The sequence below is a fragment of the Aspergillus neoniger genome (genome assembly GCF_003184625.1).
Source record: "Aspergillus neoniger CBS 115656 unplaced genomic scaffold BO87scaffold_35, whole genome shotgun sequence".
In the NCBI taxonomy this organism is placed as follows: domain Eukaryota; kingdom Fungi; phylum Ascomycota; class Eurotiomycetes; order Eurotiales; family Aspergillaceae; genus Aspergillus; species Aspergillus neoniger.
Window position 1 is genome coordinate 222309 of NW_020291163.1, and position 19997 is coordinate 242305.

A 19997-nucleotide genomic window follows, 5' to 3' on the forward strand; every position below is an offset into this window, starting at 1 on the left:
TAGTAGATAGTACTGTAGTTATATTCCGCATTGCGTACAGCCTCTGCTTTCGCTCTTTTATGTGCAGTGTATAATTGCAACTGTTTTTCGATTGGGGAGGCTTTATTTTCCATTGATGTTATCATTTAATTACCATTCATGTGTGAAGTGTGAACGCGTCTGGACTCTTATTGTGCACCCCTTTTGAGTGTGGCATCCAGGGCTAGGTTGAAGAGTCTCCAGGGGGCAGAGAACGTGGTTGGCGCAGTTCATTGGTGATAAGACAAAGTGAATCCGTGGAACTTGATCCACCGTGGCGCCATTCTTAGAGACGGAGGGTGTGAAAGATGGGGCCAGAAGGGGGCTTCCAATGTTGTGGGCGTGGCAGGGAATATTCATTGGAGCACCAGTATCTTTGGGGTCTGGAACTTGTTATTCAATTTCCCGCATTCCTTGACCGACTAGGTTAGCGGGTGGAATGTACCAGAAACACGGGGGTCACCCTCGACGGAGTAATTATTGCGCAATGCGCATACACAGTACTATTCGGGTCATGGTCTGATATCTAAATAATTAAGTCCGACGGTCTTCCTTCGCCGTTAGATTGATCTTAGCTCCGACGCAATATAGACACTTATCAAGAGACAGGGGGAGTGGGGGGAGAGGGAGCAAAAAGCATCCCGTACTTAATTAATAACGCTTCTAGAAATCCTACAGCCCTGTCAGGTTTGGGGCCGCCCCCTTCGCGCTTTGTTGCACTCCGTCGGAACGTAGGAGTGATGTATGAATGGTGGCATGCGCTTATGAAAACAATGCTGTACGTGACAACTAGATGTGTTCACCCCCTCGTTTTCTAGCCAATGGGTTGGTTCTTATCTACCTTTTACTGTGCTCAAGTGAAAGCACCTAGCTGCCAAACTCATGTGTAACCGTGGGAATAATATATGCCTAAGAAACAAAAGAAATGGATGTAACAATTCAATAGCCCAAAAATAACGCCCATGCCGGTCACGACTCGTGATTGAATCATAGCAAGATGCAAATTTTTCGAAGTCACCGGGGGGGCACCTCGTCTCGCCTCCCAGTTTACACTCCTAACGCGGTCCCGCAGCATTTCGTCTATAACGTGACATCCATCGTATCATCACCGGCATCAATAGCACCTTGGTTTTCCGGGTCTGGTGCAACCACACCTCTTCCTCTACCTGCCAGCAGTTCCCGCCTGACCTCGGGTCCGATATCCTTGTGTCCACGGACCAAAAGCAAATCCAAAAGCGCCTCACGCTGATCCTCGGTGATATCATTGCGGTAGCGTTGCGCAAACACCAGCAGAGACTGGTGCCAAAGGACAGGAAGCTTGTAAACCTTGTTGGCTTCACGGGATCCATCGGTCATCATGGCATCATTGTCGGTAGCACGGAAGCGCAGGAAATGGAAAACGAGGGCGTCAATCACCTTGTAGGGAAGCGCATACTTCTTCTCCAGGAAAACGCGAATGAACATGTTCACTGCACCGGTACTTTCCAAAGAGCGCAACGACTGTTCAGCAGCGAGATCACACATGCGGAGTAATGCTGCAGCTGAGTGCAAGACCGGGATAGAGACACGTGCAATGACAGAAGAGACAATGTGGGCTTCTCGTAGTGTGCAGGTTCCGCTCGACACCAAGGGGAAGAGTAGGCCCTTGAAGAAACAGGCGGGCTTGTATAGCGCTTTCTTCAACGCATTGTAGGTGTGGACATTGAGCTTCTTGGTCTCATGGATTTCCTCCCGGACACGGTCAAGGAGCACTGTGGCGATGAACTCCTGTGCGACTGCTGGCTTCGACGAAATGAAGATTCTGGTACCGGCATAGACAGCATTGGCCGTCCAAGACTCAGGTCGTGTAATATCGAGAAGGGTGGGCCAGTTGGGCACGGAAGGAAGGATCTTGAAGGGCTTCGGAAGAGGTCCAGATTTGTAGCGAGAAAGTATCATGCCGACCCTTTGATTTTCGATTAGCCTTGCGTGAACGGCAACACGGCGCAATCCGTACTCACTTCTCATATACCTCCACCGCTTTCGCGGGTATTTGAACAGCATCCTCCGGTAATCCACCACCCTGAATGAAGGGCCCGCCGCTCTCTCCGCCCTGCTTCGCTTCATGTTCCGCGATCTTCTCCAGAATAAGATCGGCTAGGTTCCTAGTCTGACCTTCGGCTTCGGGTCCACTGGGGTTGAATATCGGGTCTTCGTCGCCTGCAGGAATGAACTTGTTGAACATATCAAGATCATCGGGGTCGACCTCCTAATCGATATATCAGCAAAAGGGTTCCCAGAGATTTTTGAAGAGAGAGATTCCAGTGACATACAACTTCCTCAATTTCCTCTTCGTCGTCCCATTGGTCGTCTTGGAATTTTTCGTCATCGGAAAAGGCCTCATCGCCTTCCAGGCGAGACTCAAAATCAAAGGCTGCGTTCGTCATATCAGCAGCAGCGCCTGCTGTGGCTCTTTGTTCTTCAGCATCCTCATCAGCCAGTTCCTGTCCGATTTGCAGGATCTTCCGAGACATCTTCGCATCAACGAAGCGCTCCCCATCTTCTTGTTCGTCTCCCTCACGAGACTTGCGACTGGACTTTTTGGCCGATTGAGTTCTCAGATGACCAGCAGTCATATAATCCTCAGCTAGAGGATTGTGCCGGCGGCCGGCGGCGGAGCGAGAGGATGTTGCCTTGGGCATGGTGACGGTGCCCCTTTGGATGTGTGTATTAGAAGCCGAGGTTTATATGATATCAAAAGGCTCCAGCTAGCACCGAATCCACCTAATCACCGGATAATAGGCACTGCGAACGTGGATCGTCTCTCTCTCGGGTATCAACCTCCAAGAAAATGTGTGTAAATTTCCAGGTCATGTGATTCAAATTTTTTGTCGAGCTCTTTTTTTTGGCGTCGCCAAAGCGGAGTCAGTCCTCACCGCTTTATGTACGCTATTTCTTATTGGATGATATCTTATACCGCCTTTACCCCTCTTATCTCGAGGCACCACTTGGCCCTCGACACCTGCCGGCAGTACTGTAGCTCACCGCCTTTAATCGGCGACAAGATTGCTTTCCGCTCGTCGCATGCAACTTGCGCATAAACAACAGGCATGTGATGCAGGACGGGCCTTGAAGCTTGCAAGAAGAGTTCAATCAACCACTATTTGACCTTATACGACTGCCTAATAGACTGTCTGCGGTCTATTTCATAACTACAACTGGCTAATCTAAGTCGTGTCGACCAGCAGCCCTTGTGGTAAGTCCCAGGGCACTCCGAACCCACTTCCGCGTTCCTCATCTTCAACTTCCTATATGGTGTTCAGGGCATGGTACATATGGTACCTTCAATATCCCTTGGAGGCTCAGCTCTAACACCCACAATGAGAATACAAAGACAGCTCTGGATTCACACTGGTTCATATGTAATTCTGACCTTCTGCTACTTTTTCCACAGGCGTTATTGCGACCCCGGGTTATCCTGGAAACTGTAACATCACCTCCGCTCATCGCCTATCGAGGCTTCTGGTCACTCTTGATAGAGTCGCCCCCCTCCGAGACCTGTACATTTAATTCGACAAAGCTGTGGTAACAGTATATCTGACTGGCTTTTCCCTGTCGTTGCCGATACCGAGTCATATGCGCAACCTACACCGGACTGTTGGGTTCCCATCAACAAGTATTCCACACTGACGTCTATCCTATCTGATATTGCCCCGGGCCTATGAATTCTCGCACTCAACATTGCAGTTTTTGAGTCGATCAACAATGGCTTCCACACAACCGGCTGGGTCTTCTGCACCTTCGTCTAACTTGAACTCTCCGATCTTGCCTCCTGGAGGAACACCATTTTTCGCCGGTTCCTTACCTGATTCTAATGCGAGATCTTCTCCTATACCTGCTAGCAATGCCCCTGCACAAGCCGATGGATTGAAGTCAAAGCGTACCAAACGTGACAGCCGCAAAAAGCGTGAGGCCAAGGGTCTGGACCAGGAAAGCATGCCACCGAAGAAGCGAGCAGTTGCTGTCCAAAACACTGCACTTCCCAGCTCAGATCTCAGCATACTAAGGCCTCTTTTGCTGGCAGAGCCTCGCTCATCCGATCTGTTACCCCCACAACCCCGGCAGCTGAATTTTGTCAACCGAAAAACATCAGACGTTATCGGTCAAAGCTGGGACTTCTTTGAGATCGTCGATAAGCTCACCAACAAGAATGGTTTTCGTTATAGCTACGCCATAGCCGACCCCAGCTTTCCGCATATCAAATACCGCCAGACTGATGTTCAGCCTTACCACGCCCGCTTCAGCTTCGAAGACTCTCCAGCTGCCATACTTTTCAGTAAAGACGCTCTCGCAGTTACTTCTAACGAGCCTTGGCATACTGCACGCGCCAATGTCTGCGCGCGCGAGGGATCTTATTACTACGAAGCGCGCATCGTCAGTGGTGTTATGAATAATTCATCGGCTCCATCTTCAAATAGCAATGGAAATTTACCGTCCAGGGGACATGTACGTCTCGGTTTCGCACGAAGGGAGGCAGACCTCGATGCCAACGTAGGCGTCGACTGTTATGGATACGGTATTCGTGATGTGAATGGCGAGGTTGTCAATCGGATGCGGTGCGAGTACTTCTTTCCAAAAGGCGAATCCATTCGTGAGGGAGATGTTATCGGTTTACTAATCACCCTCCCGCCACTCTCTCTTCACAAGAAAGTTGTAGAAGGAACTTATGAGTCAGGTGCGGATGGCGAGGTTTCAACACCGAGCACAGAAGCCCCGTCAGTCACGAATATAGTCCGTGACCGCATTCCTTTCCACTACAAATCAGACTTTTGTTGGCAACAATCGAACGTGTTCCCAACAAAACAGCTACGCGATTACGCATTTAATCTCAAAGAAACACCTACGTTTGGGCCTCCATCTCCGTTCAATGCTGAGGATGCATCCTTGCGAACTCTACCCGGTTCAAGCATCACAATATACAAGAACGGTGTAAAGATGGGCACTCCATTCGAAGAACTGTATGCTTTCTTACCACCGGCCAGCCGACTTGCCAATGGCACGAATAACTTGGGCATCGGTGAGCGCGAGAACGCAGATGATGGAATGATCGGTTATTACCCCGCTGTCAGCTGCTACGGCGGAGGCGCGGTTGAATGCCGCTTCGACGGGCCATGGTGGGTGGGCCCGCCATCTCATACAGACAACGGCGAGCCAATTCGGGGAATTGGCGAACGATTCAATGAGCAAATAGTTGAGGACATAGTTGCAGATATCGTGGACGAGGTTGAGGCGATGTGCGTCTGGGGCGGAGTAGACGGCAACGTTGTCAATAACGCAGAGCTCGACGGCTCTGGAACTGGGGCAGTTGGTGGCTCCGAGGTGTTGAAAGGTGGTGTCAGTGCGGCTTATGAGTCCGCTATTCCTCCAGTTGCCGACGGTCAAAGTGAAACTGCTGCTAATCCCGCTGGCAATGGCAACGAAGCTGGGAGTGTCATGGACCTAGATCCAGGCCAGACCACGCTTGAAGACACCACGAGCGCCGATGCCCCGGTCCCAGAAGCACCTCAGACTACAATACCCGACGTGTCAACTGGAGATGGAGATGTTGAGATGTCTTGAACGCCATACCGTCAACACCTTCGGCCACTGGTTACGGGATTACGTCTAGCATCCCTAACCCAGTCTACTACACTGGCCTTGCCTTAGGGAAGTCGGTGTTGGAATGACCGACACGTGACGAGGGCACGTTACGGGGCTGGTAGAATTATATCACGATTTCGAACTCTGTACAAGTATACATAATATACTAGTCTGCAATAGTTTCCTTTTCTTTGCGCTCCGAATCCCGAGCACATCTCAGTTTGCAAGGTTTTATACAAACTAACAGCAACACCTCTTGGGAGTTACTGGCGCAGAATTTCTCTAGTTTATACATTTTAATTTGTATACATATAGACGTCTATGAATGGAGTCTGGGGTATTCGCATTTAAGGAGACAAAAGTTTTTCATAGGTGCCTGCCCTCGAGCATCTCGGCAACCTTTAACACAAGCTCATCATCACCGTACTGACCAATAACCTGGATTCCAGCCAAATCTCCATCCTCGGTATCACCAGCGCTTTCTGTAGTGACCGGTACAGATATGGCCGGAAGGCCTGCCAGACTAGCAGGCACAGTAAAAACATCATTTGTATATGCCTCCAAGGGCGAAGCTGTCGCATCGGGTCCGGTAAGGCTTGATATGCGTGGTGGTGATGACGGCGCTGTTGGGCAAATGAGAACGTCTACACCAGCGTCTGCAGAATCCGACTTTGATCCCAGTCGCGAAGAAATCAGGGGTTGGCATGCCCTGAATGCGGTGTTGAAATCATGTTGAACAAGGCGGCGAACCCGCTGTGCTTGAATAAAGTAGTTATCCATAGCATCAGCGCTTAGGCTAAATGCCCCGAGCAGGATCCGTCTTTTGACTTCGGAGCCGAAACCTTCACCTCGTGTTTTCGCATATAGATAACTTTCTGACGATGCATTCCCATCTGGTGCTTCAGGGCGGCTCCCGTACCTGACGCCATCATACTTGGCCAGGTTTGAGGATGCCTCAGCAGGCGCGAGTACATAGTATGCCGACAACGCGAGTTTAGTCGTTGGAAGGGAGACCATTTGGATGCTGTGGCCCTGTCGCTGCAAATGGGCCAGCGAGCGAGACCACGCATGTCGCGCAGATGGAGACAACTCTGATATGTTGTACTCGACTGGAACTCCTATCCTGAGGGGATAGTTTGTCCGAGACGCCAAGGCAGGCATCCTTAGATGTGAATCTAGCCGCGACCGACTGGAGGGAGAAAGGTTAGTGGGGTCGCGTGAATCATGCTGGTTTACCACGCCTATGTTGCGAGCACGGGTTAGCAAATCGAGACGCAGCGAGACAGGAGGAATCCGACAAAGTCAAGACATACCGAAGACACGGCGAACGCTGGCCACGTCTCTTCCCAGTATTCCGACCGTATCTAGTGAGTTGGCATACGCAACCACTCCCCAGCGAGAGACTAGCCCATAAGAAGGCTTGAAGCCGACTGTTCCCGTATATGCGGCGGGCAATCGCACGGAGCCGCCTGTATCAGTACCCAACGCTCTATAAATATTGCAGCAATGTTAAGCCAAGCCGTTCCTAGCCCTATGATTCAAGGCGGATCTGGAGAGTTACATACGCATAACATTGGGCTGTCGCAACAGCAACCGCACTTCCACCCGAACTACCACCGGCCGAGAGATACTCGGCATGCAGGTCACGGCGCGAGCTTTTGACAGGACCAAAGTTCGAATGTATAGAGTGGGATCCCATTCCAAATTCGTCGAGATTGGCTTTGCCGGCCACGACGGCACCTGCGTCTTCCAACTGTTGAACAACTGTCGCGTTAAACGGACTGACGAATTTATCCAGAGCGTTTGAAGCGCATGTTGTTGGAAGATCGCGTGTGCATATGTTGTCCTTGACGGCGACCAACAGGCCATCTACCTCGGACTTGGGCGTCCCTAGTTGGCGAAGCGAGTTTGTTAGCTCTGAAGAAAGCGAGGATTGGTTGCAATGCAGCCTTCATACTCACCCCGGGTGCGCCGCGCATCCGCATCTCTCACACGTTCCAACCATTGCCCTGACTGATGTAGAGTGGTGATTAGCGCATTTAGAGCCGCATGAGAGCCCTGGTTAGCCAAGCACTTCTCGGCTTCGCGCAAGAGCGACATTGAGGTGTGTAGCTCTATACAAAAAGGGTACCACCCAGACAATGGAAGCTTTCTAGAAAACCGATCGATTCATTGATCGATTGATTGTATGCGGCGGACATCCCCGCGGGCGGTGAACGAGACAGGGCGGTGAGTGCTTTCTCTCCAGGGTATCATACTGTACGGTACCATACCGGTAATCGAGAGCTTCTCGAAGCTCCAGCTCCTGCTGAGTAGGGACTTGACGTAGTAAACAAGGACCAAACTCACTGCCGCACTCTCAGGAATGACATGGGTTAGTCTTGGTAGCAATGTCTCTTGCATCTGTGTTTATGATTGTCTGTAAATATCCAAGGATAGAACTCATCCTCCTCTGTCAATCCAGAGGGCCAAGATAAATACCCGAATCGGCGTCTTCATCTCCGTCGGCCCGAGGGCTGCAGGGACGACGTCATCAGGAATTTCCTCGCGACCGCATCGTCGTGGAGACTTCATCCTCTCTCTCATCTCACCAGACTAATCTGACTATACCAGTATACTGTGGTTACAATGATGTCTGGGGTTATGATTCGGTCCGCGGTGAGGGCTTCCGGAAGCCACGCTGCGTGCTCCATCAGAATTGGAGCTGCATCGCAATTAGCCTCAGTGAGCAAGCGCCAATTGCAAGGAGCATATCCTCATACTCAGATTGGGGATAAAAGATGGATTTCGGTCTACGGGTATACGCAATCGAAGGCTCTCATCTACTCGCGCTACGGAGAGCCCAAGGACGTCCTGCAGTAAGTCCTCGCACCGCGTCGGATCCTACATTTCAGCGGCCCGGCTATTGCACAATGGGACAAGGTATCTGACAGTCATCCAGGCTTCACAAGCACTCCATCTCCGCGCCCCATGGTACTCAAGTGAATCTCCGCCTGCTCGCTGCGCCGCTGAATCCTGCCGACGTGAATCAGATCCAGGGTGTATACCCGAGCAAGCCACCGTTCCAATCAACACTCGGTACGCAGGAGCCGGCCGCTGTCGCTGGAAATGAGGGCGCATTCGAGGTTTTGTCCACCGGCTCTGGAGTGAAAAACCTCAGCAAGGGTGACTGGGTTGTCATGAAACAGACTGGACAGGGCACCTGGCGCACTCATGCTCAGCTGGATGAATCGCAGCTGATTAAGATTGAAAACAAGGACGGCTTGACCCCACTTCAGATCAGTACGGTTAGTGTCAACCCAGTAACAGCTTACCGCATGATCAAAGATTTTTGCGACTGGGACTGGATGCGTGCCGGAGAGCACTGGTTGATCCAGAACGGGGCAAACAGTGGTGTTGGACGCGCTGCTATTCAGCTTGCACGAGAGTGGGGTATCAAGACCCTCAATGTCGTCCGGGAACGGAAGACTCCAGAGGAGACAGAAGCTCTGAAGAAAGAACTCACAGATCTCGGTGCGACTGCGGTAGTCACAGAGGCCGAGTTGCTTTCAGGCGAATTTAGGAACGTTGTACATGAGCTCACGCGCAAGGGGAAGGAGCCCATCCGCCTCGCTTTGAACTGTGTGGGTGGAAAGAGTGCCACCGCACTGGCAAAAACACTCGCACCAGGTTCGCATCTGGTCACCTACGGGGCCATGTCGAAGCAGCCAGTTTCTCTGCCGTCGGGATTGTTGATCTTCAAGAACCTCGTTTTCGATGGCTTCTGGGTTAGCAAATGGGGCGACAAGAATCCGCAGCTGAAGGAAAACACCATCAATGATGTACTGCAGCTGACACGGGCTGGTAGGTTTAAGGATATTCCCGTTGAGGAGTTCAAATGGAAATGGGACACCGAGGGCTCCGAGCTTGTAGCAGGCGTGCAGGAAACCCTCAGCGGTTACCGCAGCGGCAAGGGCTTGCTCAGGTACGAGGAACAGGAATGAACTAGCTAAAAGCTAATCTTCTAACTCGAGTGTTCCGATAAATATGAATCTGTACAGTACGCTTCCTTGGCTGTCGACCGACTTCGGTTGATGGATAGCTAGTACAATTTATCCATAGCTATTTCTACCAGTCAAGTGGGAAGACCCATTTACCCACTAGTATTCTTTATCTAAAACCTAGCTAGTTTCATTGCTTGTGCGCTGGGAGTAAGAACACATTTAAGGAAATTGGCCGTCATTGCACAATTTGCATGTATACGCCAGCCACCAACTGAAAGGCGATTCACGGTGAACGCTCATACCTGCTCGCAGGGCCAGTTTCCTTTTATCCAGTCCTCTATCAAGCCGGTCAATGTTGTATTTGGCATATAGACGTCGCTGTCGCGAGAAAAATCTGCACCAATACCAGCGTATGGGGCCACTGCAGCCACGTTAGACTCGATGAAATCAATATAGACCAGGTCTACTATTTCCGGGGGTTCAGATGCACCCCAACGAGGTGTTCCCCTGATAACATTCGGCACCCGGAAGAAGTCGATCGGCGAGTGAATGGTGTCATCGCCATCTTTGCCTCCATCATCATGGGTAGTGTATCCGGGAATTAGGTCAGGCTCAGCATCTCCACTACTCAGGAATGGGACTTGGTTGGTAAGGAAGCCAGCGCTTGATCGGCTACCACTGCTGCCAAATACACCACGGGTATACGCTGATTGCTCAGGGGGAGCAAGCTGCCAAGTCAAATTGTCTAATTGGTCGCCCTCAGCCATGATTCCCGGTCCCCGGTTTAGCACATCGGCGAGACGGTAGGCTCGGGAGTAAGGGATATCTTTCACATAACGAAAGCCGCTTGTGAATGGGGAGACAATATATGTATTATCCTTCGTAAAAGAGCCCTTAAAGATGTCAAAGCGAATGGCACCGGTGTTGACTATAACAACGGCTGGCTTCCCAGCACGAGATTCATCTCTCACGGATACGGGTAGCACTTCAGTCTCCAGCCAGGTATAAATATTACCCTCACCTGGATATTTCGCTTGAAACATAAACAGATCGCGAGGAGCACACCCGTACACTTCGTCCAGCTGGAGAGCGCTTCGGGATTCCTCAATGAGTTGGGAAACGTTCTGTCCATGTTCCGTGGGGAACGTGGTCTCATTCAGGCCAGTGTGATGATAGAATGACAATAAGTTATTATCGATATATTTCCGATTGAAATGGAAACGGTCCCATGGCCACAGGGAGGACGCTAAGGCGGACAGTCCGGGCTGACGGTGGGTCGGGAGGCCACTAATGGACATAAAACCGATCGTTTCCATGAAGCGACCGCTGGCCAAGCCGTAGGACATCCGATCATACTTTGCGTAGTCACGGATGTGGTAATGGCCGCCAAAGAATTGGATGGGTGTACTCCAGCGAAGAGATCTGATTTCTCGCCATATGTCCCAATACTCCTCCGAATGTACAGGGGCATGACCGATTACCAAGAAGAGGTCCACCTCATGGTCCCTGATAGCTTCCTGAAACCATGCCTCCTTTATTGTCTCCCTCACAGGCCGCACAACAGTGTTATTAGCATTTCCTTTGAAGTCGAAGAGAAATCCAAAGGCCACGATGCGGATGCCCAATTGCTTGGTGACGATCTTCGTAAAGCGAGGTGCCAATGGCCTGAAAGCGTTTGTCCGTGGGTCATAGAAGTCGATGTTTGATGCAAGATAGTGTCCGGCGAAATTGAGTGCAGTGGTAAAGAACTCAGCTGATGCTGTGGATTCCTTATACAGCTCATGATTGCCCGATGACATCAGGTCGATATGCTGCTCTCGCAGAATTTTAGAGATGTAGATGCCTTTGGGGTCTGAAGAGTCGTAAAGTCCATTTCCTTCCACTCTATCGCCGGTATCAATGACTAGTAGATCGACACCCATAGACTCTGCCTTCTCGCGCATGCGGGTAGCGAAGGAGATATAGTCACCCCAGTCAGCGGAGTACGAGGGTCTATAAGGGATTGGAAATCAGTAAGGCCTGGGAATGGCTCCGAAGAAGACTTCAGCGCCATACTCTTGTAAATGACCAGCTAACCAGCCATGAGTATCTGTGGTGTGAAGGAAATTGAGCTGGCCCCATTTCAGGTCACGCAATGGAGCCTCGATGGGCTTGGGCGCAGTCGGTTGTACAGCATAAACGAAGGGGGATATAAAGAATAGAAGAAAGGTCACTAATGTAGAGAAGAGCATATAGTAGCTGCTGAACATGCTCATGCTCATGCTTTCTTAGGGATGATATTGAGAAGAATAATAGCAGAAATCGTGGATTGAATATCTAAATACGAAGCAGGGGTGTTGACCGACAACGAGCAGTTAATGTAATGAATGACACACGCAAGTAAACTCTCTCTCTCTAATTATGAGAAGGATGGAAAGAGAGTCGGATCAGTTAGCCATGCAACCCCCGTGGTGGTAGATGGATAAGTGAGTAAGTACCTTGATGGTTTACGCACCGACACCAAGCTTATCACGGATAGGCGCTAACTAAATAAACGGAATAGTTCAGATAGATAGGAAGGGGGGACCCAGAAGTGCTTATCGGAGGGAAAGATCCCGACAAGACGCCAGGGAGAGAGGGAAAGACCGAGAGAGAGAGACAAAACGGACGCTACGGAAGGAGGCGACCGGTGAGACCGTCAGGAAAGAGCAAAACCGCAACACGGCTTAGTCAGCGCTAAGCCCAACAAGTCCCTTCGAAGCTTCTCACCAAAAACCAACCTTCCGCCGAAACCTCGTCGACGAAAAAGATTCCCCGAACCCCCGAAAAAGAGTGACGAGCCTCCCCATCGGCTGTTCTTTCTTCCTTTGATACCAATTGTCCAACAGACCGGTATTTCCGTGAAGTAATTCTCCTTTCCTCTACTCTTGCTTTTTTTTCCTCTTCCTTCTTATATTATATATCTCACAGTTCGGCCATGGCTGCTCCCCGACTTTTCCGCCCAGCAGCTCGTCTGCTTTCTTCGCGCCTTACTTCGGCCCCCCTTCGCCCTCACACCGCATGCGCGCCCTCAATCCTGCGCTTCCGGGGATATGCTACGGAATCTGGCACCAAGGAGGTCACTGTCCGTGATGCTCTGAACGAGGCGCTCGCCGAGGAGCTGGAGAGCAACAAGAAGACTTTCATTCTTGGAGAGGAGGTTGCGCAGTACAACGGAGCGTATGGCACCCTGTCCCTCGTCTGACTTGGCTGCAGTCCATGGATCGCATATCTAAACTCGCTCTACTATTATAGTTACAAGGTAACGAGGGGTCTGTTGGACCGCTTCGGTCCCAAGCGGGTCATTGACACCCCCATCACGGAAGCCGGTTTCTGTGGTCTCGCCGTCGGTGCTGCTCTTGCTGGACTGCACCCCATTGTAAGTTCCTCGGACTGCTGTTACCTCTGGAAATTCAACGTTCATCAGAGGGAAAATGCACAGTATACTAAGACCTGCTGTCCGATCTCTAGTGCGAGTTCATGACCTTCAACTTCGCCATGCAGGCTATCGATCAGATCATCAACTCTGCCGCCAAGACCCACTACATGTCTGGTGGTATCCAGCCCTGCAACATCACTTTCCGTGGACCTAACGGTTTCGCCGCTGGTGTTGCCGCCCAGCACTCCCAGGACTACTCTGCTTGGTATGGCAGCATCCCTGGTCTGAAGGTTGTCGCTCCCTGGAGCTCGGAGGATGCCAAGGGTCTGTTGAAGGCTGCCATCCGCGACCCTAACCCCGTCGTTGTCCTTGAGAACGAGTACGTAGCCCCGTGGAAGTATCGGAGTATCTGTGGAATGTTTTTGAGTCTGACAATTCTTGCATAGGCTGCTGTACGGTCAGGCCTTCCCCATGAGCGAGGCCGCTCAGAAGGATGACTTTGTTCTTCCTATTGGCAAGGCCAAGATTGAGCGCCCCGGAAAGGACTTGACCATTGTCACTCTCTCCCGCTGTGTTGGACAGTCGCTCAACGCTGCCGCTGAGCTGAAGCAGAAGTACGGTGTTGATGCTGAGGTCATCAACCTTCGTTCCGTCAAGCCCCTCGACGTTGAGACTATCGTCCAGTCGCTCAAGAAGACTGGTCGCATCATGTGCGTCGAGTCCGGTTACCCCATGTTCGGTGTCTCCTCCGAGATCCTCGCTCTCTCCATGGAATACGGTTTCGACTACCTGACTGCTCCCGCCGTCCGTGTTACTGGTGCCGAGGTCCCCACCCCCTACGCCGCTGGTCTCGAGAACATGAGCTTCCCCCAGGAGGACACCATCGTCAGCCAGGCTGCCAAGCTGTTGCGCCTGTAAAGGATGAGCCGTTGTATATGAACCGACGGTGAAGAAAAACTGAATTAATAAAATCATGTGTCTAGTACCCTATCATTGTTACAGCCATTTCTCCTTTTCCCTCATATTACCTCGCTCTCCTACTTCCTTGGATTTTGTACGACTATACAACACAATCAACGTTATTCTGCATTTTTAGAAGCTAATGTGCTCGGGCATGGTTGTATTCTCCGTAGCGTGTTCTCATCGCATCTGGTTTTGTTCCTATTGGCGTGTGCCACCACAAACGAGCCCGCGGTGAATTCGGGCCTGCTCCTCCGGTGCCGTTGCTATTATCAGATCATCGACCCTCGGGCTAAGGAGAGAGACGGTTGAGAAACCACCTCCATGCCTGCAATGTCTCGTTTCTGGATAGCATCATCCACATACGTATTGGACTCATCAAGTCATTAGGGAAGGAAACTTGGATAGTGATCGGCCATTTGACGTCACAGTACATAGTCGGTGTGATCGCCACATCCGTACTGTGCTCCGCATGATGCTCGTTTCAGACAAAAGAAGTCTCTAGAGGAACGTTCCTAGCACCAGCACACGCAGGGGAACAACCGGTAGGATTTCGAGGATTGTAATACACCCCATTCACACCCCCATCCCGGTCGTACTCTTCATCAGTATCGCTCTCCGCCTGATCAACCTGCATATTTTCGCGTTTCGTCGATTGGCTCCGAGCGCGCCGCAGACTCGCATCATCTGCTTCTGGAATTTCGTTGTCATCATCGTCACCGCCTAGGACGTTTTTCTTCGTGGGAGCTGCAGGAGCCACAGGTCCTTTCACAGTGGTGAAGGAACTTTTGAACCCTCCCTTTTTAAACCCTCCCCCGCCCCCTGTACTTCCACCTGCTCCAGAGCCCGTTCCCGTAGTAGATACTGATGCAGCCTTGGGTGTGTCGATGACTCTTAACCCGGCCTCGGCGTCGGCCTTCCGTTCGGCTCTTCTGGCCTTCTCGGCGGCATTGGGGTCCCGGGATAACTGCTTGAGGTCTTGGAGACGCTTGCGGTGTTGATGGTCATAAGAAGAAATATGGGCCTCGTATTCTGGATGGCGAGAGTAAGACTTGTTGCAGAGCGTGCAGGTGAAGGAGCTCAGAGCGGAACGCGCAGATTCGGTCTAGTTTGAGATGCGGTGGTCCTGAGTTAGCATGGAAGCACGGGTCTTTACATCCCTCAAGCTCTTGAAACTAAGCCCTGAATCGCACCTTAGGAGTGGGATTGGTAAAGCCTCGCTGTGTATGTAGACGCATTGGTCAGCTAAGATTTGGGAACTTGTTGCTATGAAGATATATAACTTCAATAGGGGAGATGTTCGGAATCTGGGCACTTGCAGGCGCCATCGTTCTATGAGTACGCAGATACACTTGGAAAGGGTTTTGTCGCGGACAGTGAAAGAGCGTGTGTACAGGTTTGCAGATTCGCTGCTTGCTCGCTGAGCGGTGATGGTTTGAGCCTCTGGTTGTCGAAACTTGTTAGGCGACATACATCTATCAGCGACTGCGCGTTGAGGTCGATACTTTCTGCCGAAAGAAAACCACCGCCCGCGGAAGAGGAGCTTGAACTGGTGTTCGATTAGATACCGTCAATACCGGTGCAATACCGTGACTACGGAGGTCGACCATAACGGGCCAATCATGAGGCCTCTAATACGGAGGATCATCGCCTAGCAGTTCTTTACCAAGAAAGTGTCGATGAGATCAAGTTCCAAGGAAATCTGCTGCCCCAAATCACAGCGAGGAATTATTGTTCAAACGACCATGCTCTGAATTCAGACAACCCCATCGCAACCGGATTGATTGTAATAGTTGACCAGCCCTAATTCTGGCTCCTGGCGCGGACATATATAACATAGCACCTGGTGGCCCGGTGCTTTTTTTGAGCCATGGCTGCCTCGAAAGAAAGCATGCCATCCAAACCAGAGGATATCGAAACGCGCTCCATATTTTCAATGCAAGAACTAGACCCATCGCCAGTCCAAGATGAGTTTCCAGACCTCGAATCTGGCGAATACTTCCCCAGAGAACCAAGTCCGCCATCGGCACGCGAGCCCATCGCCGGAGGTGGTCGGTTCTCATCGCTCAAGTTAGGTCTTCGCGGACACAGTTGGGATTCCTGGTGTATGGCTAAGTATATGCAAGCTATTGTGATAATGGCAAGAATATACGTTGTTCCTAGGAGCTAACAATGACCTCAATATTTCCAGTGTCTGCCTTCCAACGATACTCGACGTATCCACCAACCCTATTCCTTGCATTGCACTGGGCCAATACCTCTCTCATCCCTCTGGCTACTCGATCCGTACCTGATAGCGAGAGCTTCATACTTCTCACCAGACCCGTCTATCAATCTCCGGGCCTCGAACATCTCGTCCTGACCGCGCCTGTTCTGATTCATATTGCGTCCGGAATTGCTTTGCGCAACATTCGCTCCGCACGGCGGGCGCGACTCTATGGTGCCGAGACAAGGTCACAGAGACACTCGTTGACGTTTTGGCCTCGGATGAGTCTCCAAGCTCGGTTGGGATATTCGTTGGTTCCGTTACTTGGCGCCCATGTGCTCGTCAACCGCATCACTCCGTTAATGGTCGATGGGGGAAGCTCAGGAGTCGGGCTGGGTTATGTGGCCCACGGCTTTGCACGGGCCCCCGCACTCTGGAATCTATACTATCTGTTATTCGTCGCTGTTGGGGTGTGGCACTTCGTCGGCGGCTGGGCTGCATGGATGGGCTGGAGAGTAACAACGGTCCGGAAAGAACGTGACCGAAAAAAGGGCTCCCTAGAGGGTTATCTGGGAGCCTCGGAAAGTGAGCAACGACTCCGCCGACAGAGGAAAATGTGGTGGACGGTCAACGGCATTGCCGCGGTGGGAGCATCCATATGGCTTGCAGGCGCCCTGGGCATCATCGGGCGTACGGGGCAAGGTTATGGCTGGGAGGCCAAGGGATGGAATGAAATCTATAGCCAGGTCCCCGTTATTGGGTCCTGGCTCTGACCCAATTGATTCGGACAAACATAGTTTGGGGACACATATCTCTCCGTCGCCTGGCTGACTAGACGCGATAAATCATTTTTGGTCTAGCGGTTAGTGCTTCGACACATAATATTTCAAGGGCGGGAGTAACGGCCGATATGATTGTATAATAAGCAAGAAGCAAGAATTAATGTTAATGACAGCTCTGATAGAATGTGAAGAGGGGAATGAATTGAGTTTATAGTTATGACATTTATGCGGTTAGATAGTAGTGAGTTGGTCCGTGCTTAGCTGATCGGAAAGGTTGGCGGGCGGAAGTCAAAAAAAGTTTCCGACAAGCAGAAAAAGAGACGAAGGACTTGCTGTTCATCTATTGCCTAGCCCATAGCCAAGTCACCACCAGGTCGATTTTCAAAGTCCGGGTCCATGCGCCCACACCTTGGTATTCTTTATCGTGCCCTCTCAACTCACTTCAGACTCCGCAGCGATCGCGCAATTGCCCGCTGCACCGCCCTAGGATTCCACCAACGCCCGCCACTCCGCCGAGTCTACTCTACCCGCTCATCGGCTGCGGAGATGGCTGAACAATTGATACAGTATGACGGCACTGAGTACAGAGCAGTGAAGGAAGGATTGGCGTACATTCTGAACCCCCCGGCTCAGGCTCCCGGTACGAAAAGGGATCGCAAAGCTGACGAGCAATCGCAATCAGTCTTCTACAACCCTATCCAACAGTTCAACCGGGACCTTAGTGTCCTTGCCATTCGCGCATATGGGGAGCATTTGCTGGCCCTGAAGAAACAGAAGGCCGAGAAGAGGAAGCAAAAGGCTGCGGCGAACGACTCAGCTAAGGGCAAGAAGCGCAAGAGAGAAGAGGTCGATGTCAAGGAACAAACGCAGGATCAGAATCAAGGCCAAGGGAATCCGACTGCAGCACAGCAGGCAGAGCAGGACACGGCGCCGTCTTTTACGATTTTAGACGCCCTCTCGGCTACGGGTCTGCGTGCCCTGCGATATGCTTCGGAGATACCTTTCACCTCTTGCGTCGTAGCAAACGACCTGTCACCCTCGGCAATTGAATCCATGAAGACGAACATTAAATACAATAGTCTCGGCGAAAAGATCCGTCCTAACACCGGGGATGCGCGCGCTTACATGTACAGTCTCTTAAACCAACAAGCCAACACCCCAACTGTCGAGAGCCACCTAGGAAAATTTGACGTGATTGATCTGGACCCTTACGGCTCTGCTGCACCTTTCATGGACGCTGCGGTCCAGGCAGTCAAGGATGGCGGCCTTCTTTGTGTGACCTGTACCGATGCAGGTGTCTGGGCCTCGTACGGGTATCCCGAGAAGTCGTTCGCCCTATATGGCGGAATTCCAGTGAAAGGACCGCATTGCCACGAAGGTGGCCTGCGTCTCATTCTGCACGGGCTTGCAGCCTCCGCTGCGAAATATGGTCTCGCGATTGAGCCGCTTCTGTCCCTATCGATCGATTTTTATGCCCGAGTGTTCGTCCGTGTCCATCGCTCCCCAGCTGAAGTCAAGTATATCTCTGGAAACATGATGATGGTCTACAACTGCGATGCTGGCTGTGGCGCTTGGTCGACTCAGCCCATAACCCAGACGAAACAGAAGTTGGACAAGAAAGGAAATCCGTTCTACCACTTCGGCTTCGCTCAGGGTCCGGTAGCAGATAGTCGTTGTGGCCATTGTGGCTCTAGGACTCACCTCAGCGGTCCTATGTGGGCTGGTCCTCTTCATAATGCTCACTTCATCCGCAGGATCCTTGATATGCTTCCCCAGGCAGATAGGGACGTGTATCACACCATTGACCGGATCGAGGGGATGTTGACTACAGCAATGGAAGAAGATCTGAATCTAGAAATTCCTAGTGACGAAGCCAATCAGACACCTACTGGCACAGTCGGTGGGGATATCCCCGTGAACGAGTATTCTGCAATTATCCCACGGCTCGACCCCGCCGCCCGGGAAGAATACCCCTTCTACTTCAGTCTCAGCGCCTTATCCAAAGTCTTGCATACATCCACGATTTCCATTGATGCCATGCGGGGGGCTATTCGACACCTAGGCTACCGGTCAACCCGTAGCCACGCCAGACCGAACACAATTCGTACCGATGCTCCTTGGGAGGTGATCTGGGAGATAATGAGGGAATGGGTGAGGCAGAAGTCTCCCATCAGAGAAGGCGCCCTCAAGCCCGGTAGTCCCGGCGCTGTCATTATGTCCAAGAGCCGGGAGAATGTCCAAGGCTGTGAGAGGGAAGACCCGTCTCTGGCACTTCTCAAGACCGAGCTTCAGGCAGTCACAGAAGAGGCAAAGGATGTCAAAGATATGGTTACCAAGATTGAAGCTGCCTTGTATCGCTCCGGTGCCCGTCAAGCGTTTGGAAGGAAGAGAAGGGAATCTGATCCCCAGCGTGAACAGCCGGGAACAACGCAGAAGGGCCCCCAGGACACAAAGGCTCCCCGTAGTCCCAATGGTACAGGCAGACCGCACCCTAGCACGCTGGAGGTTGTATTCGATGAAGCATTGGGCAGGGAGACGACCAAGAAGCGACTGGTGCGGTATCAGATAAATCCTCGTGAGAACTGGGGTCCTCTGAGCCGAGCATCCGGAGGCAAGTAGAACATTGAATTGCGCATTTATCTAGTGTAGTTGTAGATAGCTATCATCCACCATAACTGCACTTCAATTGTCATTGCATTACTTAATAGTACCTTAGAAAGTTTTGAAGTTTACCCGTGTAAGCTTTGAGAAATTGTCCATCATGGATTCAATACGCTCTTCTAAGCGTGGGAATACAACCGAGTAAGAGTTGAGGCGTTCGCTGTGAGGTCAGCAACCCACACATTGAACCTCCTATCGGAACCAAGCAGCGCAACAAACACAGAGGAGAGAGGATGATAAGTGAACACTTGAACAAGCATTGGAATCAAAGACGTTGTGTATTGACAATCTAATACTGTCTAACGAGGCTAGGAAAGAGACATGATAGATTACACTCAAGGTACATGACATAAATTCAGGCCATTATTCCT

General features: G+C 51.3%; 9 protein-coding genes across 9 annotated transcripts; 5 read left to right on the forward strand and 4 right to left on the reverse strand.

Annotated features, from left to right (window-relative positions):
* Positions 1–703: 703 nt before the first annotated feature.
* On the reverse strand, positions 704–2857 carry BO87DRAFT_379720 (snoRNA-binding rRNA-processing protein ENP1). The gene is made up of 3 exons (XM_025624121.1): positions 2331–2857; positions 2019–2266; positions 704–1963 (listed from the first exon to the last, which is right to left on the reverse strand). The coding sequence occupies exons 1-3, from the start codon at positions 2697–2699 to the stop codon at positions 1099–1101; spliced, it is 1482 nt and encodes a 493-aa protein (XP_025476106.1). The 5' UTR covers positions 2700–2857; the 3' UTR covers positions 704–1098.
* Positions 2858–3529: 672 nt separating this feature from the next.
* Positions 3530–5856, forward strand: BO87DRAFT_151122 (SPRY domain-containing protein). Its single transcript, XM_025618180.1, has one exon. It carries the CDS (start codon positions 3763–3765, stop codon positions 5614–5616), a length of 1854 nt encoding a protein of 617 aa, XP_025476107.1. The 5' UTR covers positions 3530–3762; the 3' UTR covers positions 5617–5856.
* A 108-nt stretch (positions 5857–5964) lies between these two features.
* Positions 5965–7813, reverse strand: BO87DRAFT_366733 (glutamyl-tRNA(Gln) amidotransferase subunit HER2). The gene is made up of 4 exons (XM_025621852.1): positions 7599–7813; positions 7203–7527; positions 6951–7126; positions 5965–6878 (listed from the first exon to the last, which is right to left on the reverse strand). The coding sequence occupies exons 1-4, from the start codon at positions 7735–7737 to the stop codon at positions 6004–6006; spliced, it is 1515 nt and encodes a 504-aa protein (XP_025476108.1). The 5' UTR covers positions 7738–7813; the 3' UTR covers positions 5965–6003.
* A 291-nt stretch (positions 7814–8104) lies between these two features.
* Positions 8105–9887, forward strand: BO87DRAFT_379723 (enoyl-[acyl-carrier-protein] reductase). The gene is made up of 2 exons (XM_025624122.1): positions 8105–8495; positions 8579–9887. The coding sequence occupies exons 1-2, from the start codon at positions 8269–8271 to the stop codon at positions 9618–9620; spliced, it is 1269 nt and encodes a 422-aa protein (XP_025476109.1). The 5' UTR covers positions 8105–8268; the 3' UTR covers positions 9621–9887.
* On the reverse strand, positions 9802–12227 carry BO87DRAFT_379724 (metallophosphoesterase family protein). Its single transcript, XM_025624123.1, has 2 exons — positions 11676–12227; positions 9802–11612 (listed from the first exon to the last, which is right to left on the reverse strand). The coding sequence occupies exons 1-2, from the start codon at positions 11873–11875 to the stop codon at positions 9917–9919; spliced, it is 1896 nt and encodes a 631-aa protein (XP_025476110.1). The 5' UTR covers positions 11876–12227; the 3' UTR covers positions 9802–9916.
* A 158-nt stretch (positions 12228–12385) lies between these two features.
* Positions 12386–14115, forward strand: BO87DRAFT_379726 (pyruvate dehydrogenase (acetyl-transferring) subunit E1 beta). The gene is made up of 4 exons (XM_025624124.1): positions 12386–12818; positions 12894–13017; positions 13110–13396; positions 13464–14115. Exons 1-4 carry the CDS (start codon positions 12577–12579, stop codon positions 13933–13935), a joined length of 1125 nt encoding a protein of 374 aa, XP_025476111.1. The 5' UTR covers positions 12386–12576; the 3' UTR covers positions 13936–14115.
* Positions 14035–15430, reverse strand: BO87DRAFT_379728 (putative C2H2 finger domain protein). Its single transcript, XM_025624125.1, has 3 exons — positions 15297–15430; positions 15171–15197; positions 14035–15082 (listed from the first exon to the last, which is right to left on the reverse strand). Exons 1-3 carry the CDS (start codon positions 15303–15305, stop codon positions 14462–14464), a joined length of 657 nt encoding a protein of 218 aa, XP_025476112.1. The 5' UTR covers positions 15306–15430; the 3' UTR covers positions 14035–14461.
* Positions 15431–15673: 243 nt separating this feature from the next.
* BO87DRAFT_379730 (MCP1 family protein) lies at positions 15674–17160 on the forward strand. Its single transcript, XM_025624126.1, has one exon. The coding sequence runs from the start codon at positions 16150–16152 to the stop codon at positions 16954–16956; it is 807 nt and encodes a 268-aa protein (XP_025476113.1). The 5' UTR covers positions 15674–16149; the 3' UTR covers positions 16957–17160.
* A 127-nt stretch (positions 17161–17287) lies between these two features.
* BO87DRAFT_379731 (tRNA (guanine26-N2)-dimethyltransferase) lies at positions 17288–19668 on the forward strand. The gene has a single exon (XM_025624127.1). It carries the CDS (start codon positions 17512–17514, stop codon positions 19582–19584), a length of 2073 nt encoding a protein of 690 aa, XP_025476114.1. The 5' UTR covers positions 17288–17511; the 3' UTR covers positions 19585–19668.
* The last annotated feature ends 329 nt before the right edge of the window (positions 19669–19997 follow it).

What these genes read in the sequence shown, in the direction of transcription:
- BO87DRAFT_379731 (XM_025624127.1), top strand. Translation starts at nt 17,512, where the DNA reads ATGGCTGAACAATTGATACAGTATGACGGCACTGAGTACAGAGCAGTG.
- BO87DRAFT_379730 (XM_025624126.1), top strand. Translation starts at nt 16,150, where the DNA reads ATGACCTCAATATTTCCAGTGTCTGCCTTCCAACGATACTCGACGTAT.
- BO87DRAFT_151122 (XM_025618180.1), top strand. Translation starts at nt 3,763, where the DNA reads ATGGCTTCCACACAACCGGCTGGGTCTTCTGCACCTTCGTCTAACTTG.
- BO87DRAFT_379723 (XM_025624122.1), top strand. Translation starts at nt 8,269, where the DNA reads ATGTCTGGGGTTATGATTCGGTCCGCGGTGAGGGCTTCCGGAAGCCAC. An exon ending in GAGCCCAAGGACGTCCTGCA is followed by an intron (nt 8,496 to 8,578) that starts GTAAGTCCTCGC and finishes ACAGTCATCCAG; the next exon opens with GCTTCACAAGCACTCCATCT.
- BO87DRAFT_379728 (XM_025624125.1), bottom strand. An exon ending in TTACCAATCCCACTCCTAAG is followed by an intron (nt 15,083 to 15,170) that starts GTGCGATTCAGG and finishes ATCTCAAACTAG; the next exon opens with ACCGAATCTGCGCGTTCCGC.
- BO87DRAFT_366733 (XM_025621852.1), bottom strand. Translation starts at nt 7,737, where the DNA reads ATGTCGCTCTTGCGCGAAGCCGAGAAGTGCTTGGCTAACCAGGGCTCT. An exon ending in GGATGCGCGGCGCACCCGGG is followed by an intron (nt 7,528 to 7,598) that starts GTGAGTATGAAG and finishes TTCGCCAACTAG; the next exon opens with GGACGCCCAAGTCCGAGGTA. An exon ending in GCGACAGCCCAATGTTATGC is followed by an intron (nt 7,127 to 7,202) that starts GTATGTAACTCT and finishes CAATATTTATAG; the next exon opens with AGCGTTGGGTACTGATACAG.
- BO87DRAFT_379724 (XM_025624123.1), bottom strand. Translation starts at nt 11,875, where the DNA reads ATGAGCATGTTCAGCAGCTACTATATGCTCTTCTCTACATTAGTGACC. An exon ending in TTAGCTGGTCATTTACAAGA is followed by an intron (nt 11,613 to 11,675) that starts GTATGGCGCTGA and finishes AATCCCTTATAG; the next exon opens with ACCCTCGTACTCCGCTGACT.
- BO87DRAFT_379720 (XM_025624121.1), bottom strand. Translation starts at nt 2,699, where the DNA reads ATGCCCAAGGCAACATCCTCTCGCTCCGCCGCCGGCCGCCGGCACAAT. An exon ending in AAGAGGAAATTGAGGAAGTT is followed by an intron (nt 2,267 to 2,330) that starts GTATGTCACTGG and finishes TATATCGATTAG; the next exon opens with GAGGTCGACCCCGATGATCT. An exon ending in GCGGTGGAGGTATATGAGAA is followed by an intron (nt 1,964 to 2,018) that starts GTGAGTACGGAT and finishes CGAAAATCAAAG; the next exon opens with GGTCGGCATGATACTTTCTC.
- BO87DRAFT_379726 (XM_025624124.1), top strand. Translation starts at nt 12,577, where the DNA reads ATGGCTGCTCCCCGACTTTTCCGCCCAGCAGCTCGTCTGCTTTCTTCG. An exon ending in TTGCTGGACTGCACCCCATT is followed by an intron (nt 13,018 to 13,109) that starts GTAAGTTCCTCG and finishes TCCGATCTCTAG; the next exon opens with TGCGAGTTCATGACCTTCAA. An exon ending in GTCGTTGTCCTTGAGAACGA is followed by an intron (nt 13,397 to 13,463) that starts GTACGTAGCCCC and finishes ATTCTTGCATAG; the next exon opens with GCTGCTGTACGGTCAGGCCT.